This window comes from Cnephaeus nilssonii (genome assembly GCF_951640355.1).
Source record: "Cnephaeus nilssonii genome assembly, chromosome: 10".
Classification (NCBI taxonomy): domain Eukaryota; kingdom Metazoa; phylum Chordata; class Mammalia; order Chiroptera; family Vespertilionidae; genus Cnephaeus; species Cnephaeus nilssonii.
Window position 1 is genome coordinate 22341178 of NC_137081.1, and position 13649 is coordinate 22354826.

The 13649-nt window shown below is 61.1% G+C and overlaps 1 protein-coding gene across 9 annotated transcripts in view; it reads left to right on the forward strand.

Moving 5' to 3' along the window:
* The window catches only part of SPEG (striated muscle enriched protein kinase), a gene marked incomplete at its 5' end in the record, with an annotated part of 49927 nt that overhangs the window by 16681 nt on the left and 19597 nt on the right, over positions 1–13649 (forward strand). For 5 of the 9 annotated variants that reach the window (XR_013814069.1, XM_079781950.1, XM_079781949.1 and 2 more), the window contains 11 exons: positions 3458–3633; positions 3852–3940; positions 4836–5011; positions 7468–7728; positions 8770–8928; positions 9029–9218; positions 9326–9549; positions 11883–12002; positions 12227–12331; positions 12928–13134; positions 13522–13645. Coding sequence is in view for 7 of the 9 variants with exons in the window: in XM_079781950.1 (XP_079638076.1) it covers positions 3458–3633; positions 3852–3940; positions 4836–5011; positions 7468–7728; positions 8770–8928; positions 9029–9218; positions 9326–9549; positions 11883–12002; positions 12227–12331; positions 12928–13134; positions 13522–13645 (1831 nt within the window). Of the gene's footprint in view, positions 1–2462; positions 2528–2996; positions 3195–3457; positions 3634–3851; positions 3941–4835; positions 5012–6344; positions 7113–7467; positions 7729–8769; positions 8929–9028; positions 9219–9325; positions 9550–11882; positions 12003–12226; positions 12332–12927; positions 13135–13521; positions 13646–13649 lie in introns of those variants that run through there. The other 4 variants (XM_079781952.1, XM_079781951.1, XR_013814070.1 and 1 more) reach the window with 4 other exon arrangements.

The following is a 13649-nucleotide window of genomic DNA, read 5'->3' on the forward strand; positions in this document are numbered from 1 at the left end:
AGGGCTCACCAGGCTCCAGGGGCCCGCGGCCTCGCCCGGACCCGGGGCCCAGGGCTCACCCGGCTCCAGGGGCCCGCGGCCTCGCCCGGACCCGGGGCCCAGGGCTCACCCGGCTCCAGGGGCCCGCGGCCTCGCCCGGACCCGGGGCCCAGGGCACACCCGGCTCCAGGGGCCCGCGGCCTCGCCCGGACCCGGGGCCCAGGGCTCACCCGGCTCCAGGGGCCCGCGGCCTCGCCCGGACCCGGGGCCCAGGGCTCACCCGGATCCAGGGGCCCGCGGCCTCGCCCGGACCCGGGGCCCAGGGCTCACCCGGATCCAGGGGCCCGCGGCCTCGCCCGGACCCGGGGCCCAGGGCTCACCCGGCTCCAGGGGCCCGCGGCCTCGCCCGGACCCGGGGCCCAGGGCTCACCCGGATCCAGGGGCCCGCGGCCTCGCCCGGACCCGGGGCCCAGGGCTCACCCGGCTCCAGGGGCCCGCGGCCTCGCCCGGACCCGGGGCCCAGGGAGGCCCAGGAATTTATAGTTTAAACAGGCTCCCAGGTGGTCCTTCTGTGGGTGGTTCAAGGACCATTCTGAGAAGCCCTGAGGTAGAGGGCCTTACGCGACGCCTATCACGTAGGTGACCCTGACTTGTGGGCTCCCCAGTGCCAGTACTTTGACTGACCTGGGAGCAGTGTTGACAGGCCAGACATATGCAGAGTCAGTGTGTTTTGCAGTGGTGGGGTGTGCAGGGGCAGCACCTACATGGTGGGCGTTTGTGCTTCTTGGGTTTGGGGGGACCTGCTTCCCATTCCCTGGCTGGGGTAATTGTTTCCCCCAGTGAGAGCGGGCCCTGTGGGTGGAGCACAGCTGGGATGTAGGGACTGGCTACAAAGGTGGTTTTGGTGGAGGGGCCAATGAAAAGGGGCGGTACCAGAGCCGGGTGTGGAACCGTAGCGGCTCTGGGACCTGGAGACAGAGATCCCTGATCAGCCTCCTTGGCCACACAGTTTTGGGAGTACCGAGGGGTGGGGGCCATGGCCTTGTTTCAGAGAGGCCCCGTTCTGGCCCCTCTGTAGCCTGAGCCTCCTGCCTAGGCTGCTCTGACAGCCCCCTCTCTGAGGGGCTTGAAGGACTCTCTCTGGTTAGCTTGGCCACTGAATTCCCCAACGTGCTGTTCCCCTAGCCACCACTGGAGGGCTCTGAGGATCCCTGCAAACTTGACCCATCTGCTTTAATCTCTCCTCTCCCTCCCTGGGCCAGTGGCCTCAGCGCTGTCCAACCTGGAGGTGACTCAAGAGGTCACCAGGATCCACAGAGGGGAGGGGTGCCTGCCTTCAGGGGCCATGCCTGTGATCTCAGCATAAGCTAATGGCAAGCCCCGAGCAGATACTCACCAAGTGACCATTCTGACTTCCTTCCCCACCCCCACCTCAAGACAGCCAGCCTGAATGGTGAGCCCCCTCTTCTGCCAGTCCCTCCCCCCCCCTCTCTTCACTGGCAATGATGGGAAACACAGGTCATAGCTTGGGAATGTGGCCCTGGGCAGGGGTGATAGGAGGAGGGAGAAGGACATGTGACCTCTCAACAGCTCCCCTACTCTCCTGCTCTGTCTCCAAGCCCCTTCCTCACCCCACATACAGATGGGTGCTGGTAGTGAGGGGCTGTTGGGGGAAGCAGCCCCTGTCTGCTGACCGTTGGCCCTGGTGGGGCTGATGAGGGGAGGGACAACTGCCAACTGGTAGCGCCCGTAGGAAGAGTGTTGGGCGCAGGCCCAGTGTCCTGTGGCGGCTGCTGGGCCAAACCTGCCATGGCAGGATGGGGAGACAGAGATGGGATTCTGGGCCCACTCAGACAGAGAGGGGCTTCTCTGGGAGCCGAGTTCCCCTGATTCTCAGCACCAGAGAAAACAGGCTGTGGCCTGGCTCGTGGTATTTGAGGCTTGTTGGGAATCTCGTTGGTTTGGTCAGAGCAAGGGGCCTCATAGCGGCTGTTTGCCTTCAGTACCTCCTCTGGTGGAACTCGTTGAAATGAGTGGGTCAGGGCAAGCGTCTTGGATGCTGCATGCAGTGCCACCCCCATCTTCCCCCGGGGACCAAGGCCTTGGCGCTTTGAATCGAGGCGCCACTGAGGGGGCTTTGTGCTTGTCAGGGTCCAGAAGCTGTAAGGAGAGAAAAGGCAGATCCTGCTGCTTGGGAATGAGCAGGGTGGCTAAATACAGCCGCTGCACTCTGCCCCTCCCCTCTCCTCCCCCTCCACTCCAGGCCCAGGCTGCCTGTGGTCTCAGCAGGCACCACCTCTCCAGCCAGCTGCCTGCCTGCCACCCAGCCTGTCCCCACCAGGCCAGCCCCCACCTCCCCCTTCCCCTCCCCCAGGACCTCGTGCAGAGCCTCAGCAGGGTCAGCGAGTGAGTGGGGCTGGGCAGGCTGGGCTCTTGCTCTCTGGGGAACCTGGCGGGGTGGGTAGTGGGCAGGCAGCGGAAAGGCCTGGTGCCAGGGCAGAGCCTCTGGGACAGGCTCAGGCTGGGGTCTGTGTGGCAGAGTCTCCAGGTGAGTTGGGGTGCAGCCCTGTGGGGGGCCGGGCCACAGGGACTTGGGGTGGGGGAACCAGGAGGAGGGGCCAGGGGGCTGTGGCAGATTCATGTCTGTATTTGGCAGTCGGCGTGGAGCCAGCTCAGTGAAGCTGGGCCCCTGGCCAGTAGCAGGGGAGGGCGTCAGGGCCCTGGAGACACCCCTCCCCCAAAAGACACACTGGTGCCCCCTCCTCTTCCCCAGCTGCCTTTCTTTGTGGATGACTCAAACTCTGCTCTCCCATCTCCTGAGAGTTTTGGGGCCCATGCTTTAGGTCTGGGGCCAACAGGTGCTCCTGGGGTATCTGGGGCAGGAAGCTGAGAACGGAGAGGGGGAAGGGCGGGCTGGACAGTGCCACCTCATTGGCCCTGGCACTGAGGTCAGGATGGGGTTTGTCTGAGGTGTGTGTTCCTCTGCACTAGGCCCAGCTCACCCAAGATACGGGTGTCCTAGTTGTGCCACCCCGGGGTCCAGAGACGTGAACCACCTGCATTAGGAGCCTGCGATTCTGTGCCAGGAATGTGTGGGTTCCGGGCTCCAGTGGAATTCCACGTCTCCCACGAGGCCCAGGAGCGGCCCCTCTGCTGCCTGAATCCTTGGCCCCAGGCCATTCCCTCTGGTTCCCCTGCTCAGGAGGATCAGCAGGGTCAGTATTAGGAGAGTCTGTGGCAGGATTCAGGGACTCAGGGAAGGAAATACCTGGCAAGGTCATATAGCAAGCAAGCCCCGGGAAGTGAGGTCAGGGCTGGGCCAGCCTGCGGGAACCGTCTCACCTCCTGGGCTCCCATTCCAGACGTTATCGGGTCCTTGATCTCAGGCTGATCCGTGTAGCTCTCTCAGTCTCTCTGCCCTCCTTCCTCTCCTGGCATCCCTCTGTGTGCCACCGTCTCTCCTCCGTCTCTCCTCCAGGTGGGTCCACATCCCCTTTCAGCAGCCCCATCACCTCTGACGAGGAGTACCTGAGCCCCCCAGAGGAGTTCCCGGAGCCTGGGGAGACCTGGCCCCAACCCCCCACCATGAAGCTCAGTCCCAGCCAGAACCGCCGCTCCTCAGATGCTGGCTCCAAGGCGCCCCCCACCTTCAAGGTCAGATCACGGAGCCCAGCCTCAGCCTCCTGAGTACCTCCATTCCTTTGCGTGGCCTCTTGTTCTTGGGGCCACTCCAGGTTCCAGCACAGCCTGGAGCTCGACCCCATTAACTGAGAGCCAGCCTAGGTCAGACTGGGGTGGAAGAGGCTTCTGTCCCAGATCCCCCAGTCCGCAGGAGCTGAAGCTGGGCCCTGACACTTCGGGGTTCCCTGCAGGTCTCCCTTATGGACCAGTCCGTAAGAGAAGGCCAAGATGTTACCATGAGCATCCGTGTGCAGGGGGAGCCCAAGCCAGTGGTCTCCTGGTGAGTAGCAGCTAACGACCACCTGCCAGCTGCCCCCTCCCAGGCCTGGCCCTGCGAGACCTGGCTCTGGGCAGAGGGGGCTGGGCCCTTTGTGGACTTCCCCTGGATCTGTAGGGGGCCACACCCCAGGTACAGTGGCACCACTCCCCCAACCTGCCCCTGCCTCTGTCCCTGCCTGGGTTCAGGGCTCACTGGGGGCTTCCTCCTGGAGGAGGAGTTTGTTCACTCGGGCTGAACAGCCTGCAGCCATCTCACTCCCTGAGGAGGCTGCCCGCCCCCAGTCCGTTGACCACAGGCTGATTTTTGAGGCCTTCTCTGCGCCCAGCCCTGTGCCGAGCCCAGGTGGAACCATTTGTTTCTGAGCTGCCAGAGCCCAGAGTTAAATTCGGGCCTCATCTGTGGTGCTACATCCCAGGTGCCTGGAGCTTGGATTAGTTCGCTCAGGTTATTGTTTTTATTGGTTTGGGTTCTACTTTCATTTTTAATTGATTGTCTCGTCCCCAGTGTGATTTCTTAACATTGTAAGTTATTTCATAATCCTTTTGGGGAGTGGGAAAGCTACCTGTTCATTATAAAGAAATGAAAATAAGACATGAGGAAATTTAAGAGCTATTACGAGCCGAATAGCATGGCGCCACTCTAAGTGCAGTTAAGTTCCTAGAAAGGAGAGATCCAGGTGGGCAGACGTGATCTGGAAGTTCCTGGTGGAGGTGGGATGCGGAGTCAGGGTGAAAACCTGTCTGTAACCCAGGGGGGCCCGTGGTCAGTGGGACAGATCTGGGGAGGGGACAAATGACGAAGAGGGAGGAGAGGCCAGCTTGGCTCTGTGCCCCCACTTCCTCGTGTGCAGGTGAGGACCCTGGGCCCTGGGACTGAGCTCTTGCCCCTCTGACAGGCTGAGAAACCGCCAGCCCGTGCGCCCAGACCAGCGGCGCTTCGCGGAGGAGGCCGAGGGTGGGCTGTGCCGGCTGCGGATCCTGGCCGCTGAGCGGGGTGACGCTGGCTTCTACACTTGCAAAGCAGTTAACGAGTATGGCGCTCGGCAGTGCGAGGCCCGCCTGGAGGTCCGAGGTGAGTCCATCCCACTCCCCATGAACCCCCTCCCCCCCCACCTGGCCCCGGCCTCGTTCCTGCCCAATTGCCAATGCTCACGTAGCCTCAGTTATGGGATGCCAGAACTGAAAGGGCCTCTGAGAGCCCCAAGTTTAGCTGCTCACATTGTGGCTGAGGAAACTGAGGTCCAAAGAGGGGAAGTGACTTGCCCAGGCCACATGGCAACTTGCCCAGCGGTCAGCTTACTACCCAGTACTGCCTTCCCCGTGCTCAGGCATACCTGCCCCTGATGCCGGCCAGAGACCTTGCTTCCTGCGACCAGCCATCCTCTCCTTACACGCTTCTACGTCTTTGTCACCTTGCCCTTCCCAGGCTCGCCCCCACACACACCCACTCCCCTCTCTCCTATTACCCATCTCATTGCTGTGCAGAATCTGTTGTGGCTGGGGGTGGCAGTGGGGAATGTCTGATAATTGGACCCGTTCGGAGGGGCCCTTGGGGTGATTGGGCATGGAGCATCGCCGGGACCCGGGGTGAGCAGAGCTGTGAAATGTGGAGAGGGCTGGGTCTCGGAGTCGGGCCTAAGGGTAGGAGGCCTTTCAGGCATCGGGGATGGCAGGCCCTAGCCAGCCGGCCTGGGGGGCTGTGCTTTTCTTCCCAAGGACTGGCCATTTGCCTCTCCTTTCACCTCCCCTTTCCCTGTGGCCAACTCAGGGCTGGGAACCCCTCCTCAGCTCTGCACTCAGCCACCGTCCCCCCTTTCTGGCAGAGGCCAGCTCTGAGAGCTTCCAGGATCTCCAGACCCTGCAGGAGCCCAGACCCTCACAGTCATGGTTGCCCCAATGGACCCTGCCTGCCTCAGTTACCGGACCCTGTGCCTCCTGTTCCTGGGGTCGCCTCCTCCTCAGACTCTGAATTCTTCCATATCCACCCCCGACCCCCATCCCACAGCCTGGCCCCATTCCCTGGCCTGCGCCTGCCCCTTCAGGGTCTGGTCTGCCCTGCTTCTCTGTGCTAACCCATGTCTCAGTGCTTCTCTCTCTCTGGAATTCTACCCAACATCTCTCAGGTTTTGGGGTGCTCCTGGTAACTGTGAATGCCTCTCCCCTGGTTGCCCAGGGCCTCTACCTGCCCAGATAACCCAGGGCCCCGGCCTCTGGCTGGCTGCCTGCCCCCCACCCCAGGGCTGCGCTTGGGAGAGCTGACCGTGGCAGTGCTGCCTGGCAGTTGGAGAGGCAGCTGTCTGTGCTGGGGGCCTAGCCAGGCTGCGTGCGTGCTCGTGTGTGCGTGTGCGTGTGCGTGTACTGCACTAACCTGCCGCTTGCTGACTGAGGTTTTTGTCTGTACACAGGCGAGTGAGCTCAGGGGGCCGACTGCACTCCCCCCGCTACCCTCCGAGCTGCGCCCTGTCTCAGGCACCTCTCGGACCTCGCTGTGTTTCACTGCCTCCTGCCCACAGACCCTGCCGGCCTGGACCCTGTTCCAGCCTCCCCTCCCCTCCCTTCCCCGTGCAGCATCCTGGGGTAGTCCTGGGCCCCAGTGGACCCCTCCCTCCCCAAGTGGACATATGACTGGGCTGGCTGGGAGCCCCCACATGGACTGAGTGCCAGGAAGGGGGTGGCCATGAGGACTATCAAGACCCCTTCCCAGTCTCTCCCTGCAGGGGAGCACCCAGTGAGTGCATGTGCTGCCACTGCTACAGGCCCCGTCTGTCTATCCGTTTGTCTGTCTGTGTGTCTGTGACAGTCAGGAAAGGATGCCTCCAAGCTGGCATGGGATAAAGCGGAGGGGAGAGACAGGGCATAGCACCTGCCAGGTGGAGGGCCCAGAGGGGTCAGGGCTGTGGACAAGGAGCTCATGAAGTGGGGGCAGAGCACTGACCGTTCCAGAAACGGGTTTTCAGTGGTACAACACTATTCACAGGAGGCCAAAAGCCAGAGGCCCCGGCCCTGCGCTGATGAGGAGGCCTGGCTGAGTCCTGGCTGTGGGCAGGTGTAGGGCCCACTTGGGGCTCCCCCTTTCACTGTCAGAGTCCGGGAGGCTCTGCCCGGGAGTGAGGGAGTTAGCCAGACTTGACACAGGAGTAGGGGCCTCCTGTAGAGGGTGTGGAGATATTCAGAAGTACCTGTTTCTTAGTTCAAATAAAGTCCAGTTTGTACCCAGCTGGTGTGCTGTGTGGTATTTTTTTCCGCCGCCGTCTCTGCCCATACATGGCCCTCAGTTTCGCTGTCCTTGATTCCTGCTGCTTCCCGAGTCCCCCCTCCCTGGCCCAGCTGGGGTCGCTGTCCTGAAGCCAGGCCTGAGACCTCCTCACGGTCCCGGCCAGCCAGGAGGGTGGGCTTTCCCTCTGTCTCCAAAGGAACAAAATGCATCTCTCTCTCTGTGTCTGTCTGTCTCTCTCTGTGTGCGTGTGTGTCTCCCTCACCCCGTGTCTCCGCTCCCTGTGTGCCTACTCCCCGTGGCCGCTCCCCCAGCACACCCTGAGAGCCGGTCCCTGGCCGTGCTGGCCCCCCTGCAGGACGTGGACGTGGGGGCCGGGGAAATGGCGCTGTTTGAGTGCCTGGTGGCGGGTCCTGCGGACGTGGAGGTGGACTGGCTGTGCCGTGGCCGCCTGCTGCAGCCCGCGCTGCTCAAATGCAAGATGCATTTCGATGGTCGGAAATGCAAGCTGCTGCTCACCTCCGTGCATGAGGACGACAGTGGCGTCTACACCTGCAAGCTGAGCACGGCCAAAGGTAACTGCCCGCTTGGGCCCCGGGGCTGCCTTGGACCCCCAAGAGCTGGAGGGAGGGGCCTGGAGGGGAAGGAGTTGGGTGCAGAATGAGATGGATTCTGTCTTCTGGGGGAAGAGTGGTGGGTGGGAGAGGGTGCGATACACCTGCCTCAGTGAACGCACTTGGAGTAGCACCTAGAGCAGCACCTGGCCGGAAGGGCCTCCCGTGTCAGTGCCGGCTGCAGTTCCTGTAGGAGCCCATCTGCTGAGGTGTGGCAGACAAACCTGGATGTGGGTTCCAGTTCCTGCCCTGTCGCATAGCAGCCACCTGACTTTGGACAAGTCACTTCATCTCTCTGAGCTCAGACTGTTCATCTGTAAAAAAAGGGATCATGATAATGCCTAGCTCGGGGATCGGTAGGATTAATGAGATAATGAATGTAAAGAACAAAGCACAGCGCCTGGCGAAGGGTGCCACCTAATAAATGTCAGCCATTAGTATTATGAATGACTTCTCTGACCTGGTCCCCATCCTCGTCTGAGGAGTGGAGACAATGCCTCGCCCGGTTGTGGTAATGAGCACCTAAGGTGACACTGGAGGGACCTTGGTCTGCGTCAGGTGCTGTCGCTTCCCCCAGAAGATTGTCTGTGGGGGCAGTGGAGTGGGGCAAAGGGGCATGTGCTTTATGTCTGGGCTGGTGGGAGGAAGTATGGGCACAACCCAGGTGCAGAGGAGAATTCCAAGGGGAGGGAAAGGGGGTGCAGGGGAGGAAACGGGCTTGCCTTCTAGGCCTCATTGCTGAGCTGAGCATCACCCTGGGTGGGCAAGTTGAGCTGAGGATGGGAGAGCCGGGCTGGGGCCCTGGACACCCATCGTATCCCTAGCCACCATAGCAGCCTCTGCCACCCTTGCCGGCCTCCACCTTCCTGAGAAGGCCCAGTGCCTCTTCCGGTGCCTACGGACCTTGCTGGGTTCCAGCTCCTGGCCCAGGCAGGGGGCCTGTGGGTCGGGGTGCCTGGGGTTCCGTGGCCTTTGTTGCCCCAGTGCCCATCCCTCCTGCAGATGAGCTGACCTGCAGCGCCCGGCTGACGGTGCGGCCCTCACTGGCGCCCTTGTTCACGCGGCTGCTGGAGGATTTGGAGGTGCTGGAAGGCCGCACGGCCCGCTTCGACTGCAAGATCAGTGGCACCCCATCCCCCTCCGTGACCTGGACTCATTTCGGTATGGCCCTCCACCCTGCAGATGTTGGGGGGATCCCCCAAGGGCCAGAGAGCAGGACCCCTCTCTGAGTCTGCTGTGCATTCCGCCTCCCTCCCCCCAGGCCGCGCCGTGGAGGAGAGTGAGAACTTGCGTCTGCGGCAGGATGGGGGGCTGCACTCGCTGCACATTGCCCATGTGGGCAGCGAGGACGAGGGGCTCTACGCAGTCAGTGCCACCAACACCCACGGCCAGGCCCACTGCTCAGCCCAGCTCTACGTGGAGGAGCCTCGGACCGCTGCCTCGGGCCCCAGGTACTGCCTGGCGCCGGAGCTGCCAGGGCTGCCGCTGTGGGGCCCCGGCCCCGCCTGTGACAGGAGGCGAAGCTCTGGGACCCTGGGCAGCTTTGTGATTTTTGCAGCTCGAAGCTGGAGAAGATGCCATCCATCCCTGAGGAGCCGGAGCACGGCGAGCTGGAGCGGCTGTCCATGCCCGACTTCCTGCGGCCACTGCAGGACCTGGAAGTGGGACTGGCCAAGGAGGCCATGCTGGAGTGCCAGGTGACCGGCCTGCCCTACCCCACCATCAGCTGGTTCCACAATGGCCACCGTATCCAGAGCAGTGATGACCGGCGCATGATGCAGTGTACGTGCCCAGGGGAGGGGCCCTGGGGAGTGTCCCCTCCAGCATCCTCTCTGCTTGCGGTGCCCTCCGCCGTGTTCACCCTCGGGCCTTCCTTTTCGAGCCTAGCCAGGGATGAGGCGTCTAGTGGTATGAGGTCGCCTCCTTCCTTGAGCCCACACAGCACCCATCTTGCTGAGTCACTACTTTGGGCCTCAGTAGCTCCCTAGGAGCTTACTAGACAGCCTGCGACTGATCGTGGGCAGGTTACAGAACCACTCTGTGCCTCAGTTTCCTCATCTGTAATCGGTTTGTTAGAGAATTAGATCGGCAAGTCCATATAGAACACTTAGAGCAGGGCCTGGCAAATAGCAAGTGGTCAGCACGTGTCATGTCTTATGATTATTGCTGCTGGTTTTGCCACCATTGTCATTCTCATTAGCAAAGCAGAGAAATTTCAGTGAAAAGGCCCACGTGGCCAGTGTCTGGCACCGAGAGGATGCTTGGCCAAGGCTATTGATGAATCGCAAGTAAAGAAGGAACTGGAGGAAAACAGAGGGGTGTGTTTGGGACCGTGTCCTCGCAGCCTGGGGTGTTTCCCATGGGACTATCTCAGTTCCACCCTCGAAGGAATCAGAGTCTCCAGTGGCAAGGGCCACCTGCCTCCATCCGATAGTGCCACCCTGTGCCACGCGATGGCCTCCCCTTCACAGCGGCAGAGTGGCAAAACTCAGCGCCTCACGTGTGCCGGGCTCTGAGTGCTAAAGGCCTGGCATGGGTGATCTCACCACGGGCCTGTGAGGCAGGTACTATTATTCCTGTTTAAAGATGGGGAAACTGGGGCTTATGGAGGGTCAAGGACTTGCTCAGAGGCAGGCAAGGACCATCTGACTCTGGCTCCCAGCTCCTAACCAGGATGCTCCCTGTCGGCCGTGTCCATTTCCAGTGCCACCACCGAGGTCCTTCCCCTCTGCCCCCCCCCCCCCCCCCCCCGCCACAGCAGTTGTCTGCTCAGCCCACAGGCTTCCTATCTCTCCGTCTGCTTGAGGCCCTGAGTGGGTGTCTGTCTCAGGATCTGAGCTGGCGTCTCTTCTGTTTGTATCTGGGGTCAGTGGCGGCCCTTGGTTTCTCTTCCTTTATAAATAGTCTCAGTAGAGATAAATGGGTGACTGCTCCAGGGGAGATAACCACTAAGAGGAGGGAGGGGTATTTGGGGATAGCCCTTATATGAATGAGGATAGTGTAGGCCTCTTCCTCTTCCTGTCCCTGCTGGAGACAGCTCCCTTATCATCACTCCGGGAACATGGTGTAGGCACAGAGCTTTGAATTCAGAGGGAACCAAGTTCAAGCCATTGCTCCATCATTTATTAGCTGTGTGACCTTGGACAAGTCCATTAATGTCTCTGACCTCATTGGCAAAATGAGGATAATTTTGCAGGGTTGTTGAAAGGATTATGGGGGTAGAAAATGTATGTCAAATAGCTGGCATAGCAGAACACTCTTATTGGAGTTTATAATATAATACATATATTTGGCACTTACTGCATGCAAGGTAGTGGGTTCTGCTGGAGGTCCTGGGGAGGGGAGAAGGGATGGGGGTGCAGAGTGGGGCCCCCAGTCATGGCACAGGAGGTTTCCCAGGCGGGCACTCACTTGAACTATGTCTTGAAGGAGACGGAGGCCTTAGTAAGAGAAGAATGTTCCAGAAGGGGGGAATTTTGTGAGCAAAGACCTGAAGATGGAGCCCCTATGGCTTGTTCAGGGACCTGCTGGCTGGTCAGGGTCAGATGGTGGAGGACTAGCAGGGGACGTGGCCAGGTGGGAGTTTAGTCTGAGTGCTTTGGCTGCTGTCAGTAGGTACCTGTGCAGTAGGTGCCTTTAAGGTTTCCAGGTTGAGACGCAACACGCAGTGCTGTAGGTGGAGTGTGGGCTGCACTAGTGGGGTGCTCTCAGGGGCTCTGTGCTGGCCCTGGGGCCACCAGCGGCCATGGGAAGGGCCCTTGGAACAAAGCCTTGATAGAACTTTGACACAGAGGTGTGACACCCTCCCCAGCGGTGCGAAGAAGAGGGGCAGTCAACCGTTGGTGGATGGTGTGGGAGGAAGGTGAGAAGCTGCGGGGCCGGAAGTGTGGAGGGACAGACAAGACGGGCCAGGGCTGCAGGTGTTGACTTGGCAGTCTGGACCTAGGGTTTGCCACACGATGGACACACTTCTTGCTTGTCTGCCTATTCCTTCTCTCTCCTCTCCTCCCTGAGTGGGTGGGGGTTAAGGGCCAGGTCTAGGGTGGCATGGGCACACCCCTCCAAGTATTCTCCTCGCTCAGGCCCAGTGTCACTGTCCCTCCCTGCCCCCCCAGACAGGGATGTCCATCGATTGGTGTTCCCCGCTGTGGGACCTCAGCATGCTGGTGTCTACAAGAGTGTCATCGCCAACAAGCTGGGCAAAGCTGCCTGCTATGCCCACCTCTATGTCACAGGTGAGACAGGCACCCTCCCGGCCAGCTACATGCACAGCCTAGCCTCTGGCCTACCCAGGGGGCTGGTGAAGCGGGGGGGCTTTTGCACCTGCTCTCTTCCTTCAATCCCTTGGGGAACTGTCTGGCCTCGTCCCTGCCCCCAGCCCACTCCCCTGAGGCCTGGTGATCCTGTGGAGCCACTGGGACCTAAAGGCCCCAGCGGATGCTTGACCTTTGGCTTTCAGATGTGGTTCCAGGCCCCCCAGATGGTGCCCCACAAGTGGTGGCTGTGACTGGGAGGATGATCACCCTCACATGGAACCCCCCCAGGAGTTTGGACATGGCCATCGGTGGGTCAGAGCCACACAGGCCTGAGTGGTGGGGATGGGGCATGGCAGGGCAGGCTCGGGCAAGAATGCCAAGAGAGCCAGGACGGGAGGGCAAGGCCCAGGGAAGCATACGGGGTGGGGAGTGGACGGAGTGCTGGGAGCACGGCTAGGAGCAACCTTGACTGCCTCCTCTGCATGGTGGATGGAGCTCCGGGTCAGGAGGGGACAAAGGGAGCCACCATATTCCCGTCTCTTTCTCAGAGGGATTGGGTGCGTGGGTCATGCTCCCGGGAATATGCTCTTCTTCCCTGTCCGTGACCTCTTCCTACTCTCTGCCTCAGTTTCCCCACCTCAGATAGTAACAAGGAATTGGGATACAAGGCAAGCTCTCTCCATGCCTGTAACTGGACCCCATGCCTGGCACTTTGTTGGCTCTTAGCCTGGCTAGGCCAGTGGTTGGGCAAGAGCAGATGGAGAGCAGTTAGAAGCAACAGGAGACACTGAGGCAGGTCCTCAGAGCAGAGTAATGATGAGTTCCTGGGTCCTGAAGAACTGAGTGGGGGTGGAGTGGGGGATGCCCCAGCCATGCCCGTCTCTGACAGCTGCCTCCCCATCAGACCCGGACGCCCTGACCTACACCGTGCAGCACCAGGTGCTGGGCTCAGGCCAGTGGACAGCGCTGGCCACGGGCCTGCGGGAGCCTGGATGGTCAGCCACAGGGCTGCGTAAGGGGGTTCAGCACATTTTCCGGGTCCTCAGTGCCACCATCAAGAGCAGCAGCAAACCATCACCCCCTTCTGAGCCTGTGCAGCTGCTGGAGCGAGGTGAGCCTGGGTGTGCTTATGGAGCGGGGGTGGGTACTGTTGGGCTGGGGAACTGGGTCCCCACAGTGGGAGCTCAAGGGCTGGTCTGGACATTAGAGCTCTGACAGGAACAGTGTGGCTGGGTGCAACCTTGACCGTCAAAGTGCTTCCTTCTCACTCCTGAAAGCAGCACTCACTGTGGGCGAGGCTGAGGCTCTAGAGTCAGACAAGCTGGGAGTGCAGTCCCAGTTCTGCGGGTCCTAGACAAAGTGCTAACCCTCTCCGAGCCTCAGCTTCCTCATCTGTAAAAATGGAGCTCACAGGGCGATGGGGAGGGTTAGAGCTCACAGGGCGATGGGGAGGGTTAGGGTTAGCTCACAGTGGGCCCTAAGGATCTCCTCCTCCCAGGCCCGCCCCTGGAGGAGGCCCCCGCTGTGCTGGACAAGCCAGACATCGTGTATGTGGTGGAGGGACAGCCTGCCAGTGTCACCGTCACCTTCAACCACGTGGAGGCCCAGGTCGTCTGGAGGAGGTGG